The sequence below is a fragment of the Macrobrachium nipponense genome, chromosome 1 (genome assembly GCF_015104395.2).
Source record: "Macrobrachium nipponense isolate FS-2020 chromosome 1, ASM1510439v2, whole genome shotgun sequence".
In the NCBI taxonomy this organism is placed as follows: Eukaryota; Metazoa; Arthropoda; class Malacostraca; order Decapoda; family Palaemonidae; genus Macrobrachium; species Macrobrachium nipponense.
The window spans coordinates 45,358,505-45,361,004 of record NC_087200.1 but is presented as its reverse complement, the minus strand read 5'-3'; the positions used below and the strand labels follow the sequence as shown (position 1 = coordinate 45,361,004).

The following is a 2,500-nucleotide window of genomic DNA, read 5'->3' as shown; positions in this document are numbered from 1 at the left end:
GTGAATATGTAGTGTGAATATGGTTTTGTTTACCAAAGTTCTGAATAGCTGTCACCTATAATCCTTTAATTGTCTTGTCCTTGTATCTGAGATGATTGTCTTAAACTTTTAATTGCACCCATTGTTTATGCTTGTTTGGGAAGGTTTCTTATCTTCCAGGTGTGTCGGATTCTAGGTACTAATCTCTTTATAATCCCTATCTGTCAGTTATACGAATCTTCTTGTATCGTCTTTTTCCTCATGTATGTCAGTTCATCTGCTTAGTAAAGGATGTTTAAACGTCGAAAGGTCTCGCGGATACTCCGTCGTTTATTTTCCTTCGTGGCATATATCTTTGTTTATAAATATATACATATATATATATATATATATATATATATATATATATATATATATATATATATATATCTATATACTATATATGTATATATATAACATACGTATGTATGTATGTATGTATGTATGTATGTATGTATGTATGTATGTATAGGGTAAAAGAACTGTCAGCAAACATTCGATCGCTGAATGTTCACTTATTCACTGGTTATTTAATTGGATAAACAACAACAAAATTAAACCTTGAAGCAAACCTTTCCAAAGTATTGGAGTTTCATTAACAAAATGAGCTATAGGAAACTGCCATATGAACTAAAATAAGCTTGAGAAGTCTTCGTAAAGGAAGTGTTCAAGGCAATTTTGAATCCAATATGGCGTCCCACCAAATAACAATGCACCTTGAACGACATTTGGACACTTCCTTCTCAGCGCTCATTTAACGGTGCACTGAACACTAATTCATATATACTGCACTGAACACGTATTCATATATGTGTTTGTGTGTATGTGTGTGTGTGTGTGTGTGTTCCTGTCATCATGGCTACTCACACGCTATAAATGATTGTTCTGGGTCATAATAAGATTTTTCTAGTCTGTGAATTAAAGTAATTTTGTGAGTTTTAATGTCGCATAACCCACCAGATATCAAAAGGCTTGTTTATATCTTCATTTGGTTTCATTTTAAATTGTCATTTTTCTTTACTTCTACCAACTGCTTCTATGGGTAAAACAATTAACTTTAGGTAAAAGACATTACAGTTACCTTTAGATCGAGTACATCCCTTTGAATATAATATAGTTTATTCTAGTACTATCATTCCATTTTATTCCTGTAAAAAAATTTTATCATTCACCTAGCTCTTCATTTTCTTAAGTCAATGCTTTTTGGGGAATTTTGCTATTTAATTTACGGTATTTACAATGTTACTCTCAAAGTAAAATTTATCTTTAATTAAGAAATATCAAATAACACATAGAAATAGGGGCGACCGACTTTATCAGAGGCTACTTAGAAAAAGTGCAAAAACAAGGTATCTGAAGTACAGTTGATGTTCGTAAATAGATTTTTGATGCTGCATGATGATAACTGCTGCACTTAATTTCACATGAATTAATTGAAGAGTAAAAAGATGAGAAACCAGGACCTTTATGCCTTCGGACTAATTTTATACTGATGCATGCGAAAAAAAAAGACATTGTAGGTTAATCAAAATTGTCATAAAAATTAATATTTATTAGTACCATGTCGAATGCGAGAGCTGAAGTTACACTTAGGAGTTTTTCATAAATATTTTTTTTCTTGTCTGGTAATTTTCTAGTGATCACAGATAATGACTAGAGAACTGCTTTCTTCACGTAATAAATAATCGTCATGCCAGGGACCAAATGGGCCTTGCAAGAACGGATTACTGCAAGGACACCCCGCTTATGCTCTTAGAATTGAAATAAAAAAACTAAGAATCACAAGAATGTTCCTGGAAAGTTACTTTGCTGAGCTGGAGATTTGTGATGCGCTGGCTTTAGTGGTCGATGGTGTAGGCGCCCAAGAGGCAGGCGCAGCTTGCGGGCAGCTTGAAGGTCTCGATGGCGAAGGGGAAGTACTGGTCGTAGGGGTCGTAGACTAGGAAGCGGTGGTAGATGGACTTCTGCAGGCACTTAGAGTCGTAGCACTCGGGCACCAGAGGGCAGGCGTCGCCTCCGGTCAAGCACTCTTCGATACGAGTCGTCTGCGTTAGAGTCTCGTAGTGGACGTCGATGTTGTTGACAATGACCCGCCATTTGCCCTCTGTGTTCTGGGCGCGGAGGGGCCTGACGTAGGCGGTCTCGGAGGGGCAGAGGTAAGTCTCCTCCTCCAGGGTATCGGGACGCTCAACCGAGAGCTCGGTGTTGAGGTCGGCTACGTCTGCATAGAGGGAGAGGACCTTCTCGTAGTGGTACTCGGCAGCATGTTTGATCTCGTAGGTTGGGTACTCGGGATCCTCGAGGCACCAGGGCTTCGTGGTGTTGTCTGCGCAAGCGGGGACTTCCGGTTCGTGTTTCTTGTACTTGGGTTGCGGATGGTAGGATGGTTGGGGGTGATAAGAAGGCTGGGGGTGATACGAAGGGCGTGGATGATAGGATGGGGCTGCATGATGGTGGGAGGAGCTGTGATGGTTGACCGCTG

At 39.2% G+C, this 2,500-nt stretch overlaps 1 protein-coding gene across 1 annotated transcript in view; it reads right to left on the bottom strand.

Moving 5' to 3' along the window:
* Positions 1-1,555: 1,555 nt before the first annotated feature.
* Positions 1,556-2,500, bottom strand: part of LOC135220148 (neurotrophin 1-like) — a 1,450-nt gene continuing 505 nt past the window's right edge. The window contains exon 2 of the mRNA XM_064257440.1: positions 1,556-2,500. This exon is cut by the window's right edge and continues 73 nt beyond it. Within this exon, the coding sequence (XP_064113510.1) occupies positions 1,857-2,500 (644 nt within the window). The 3' untranslated portion in view covers positions 1,556-1,856.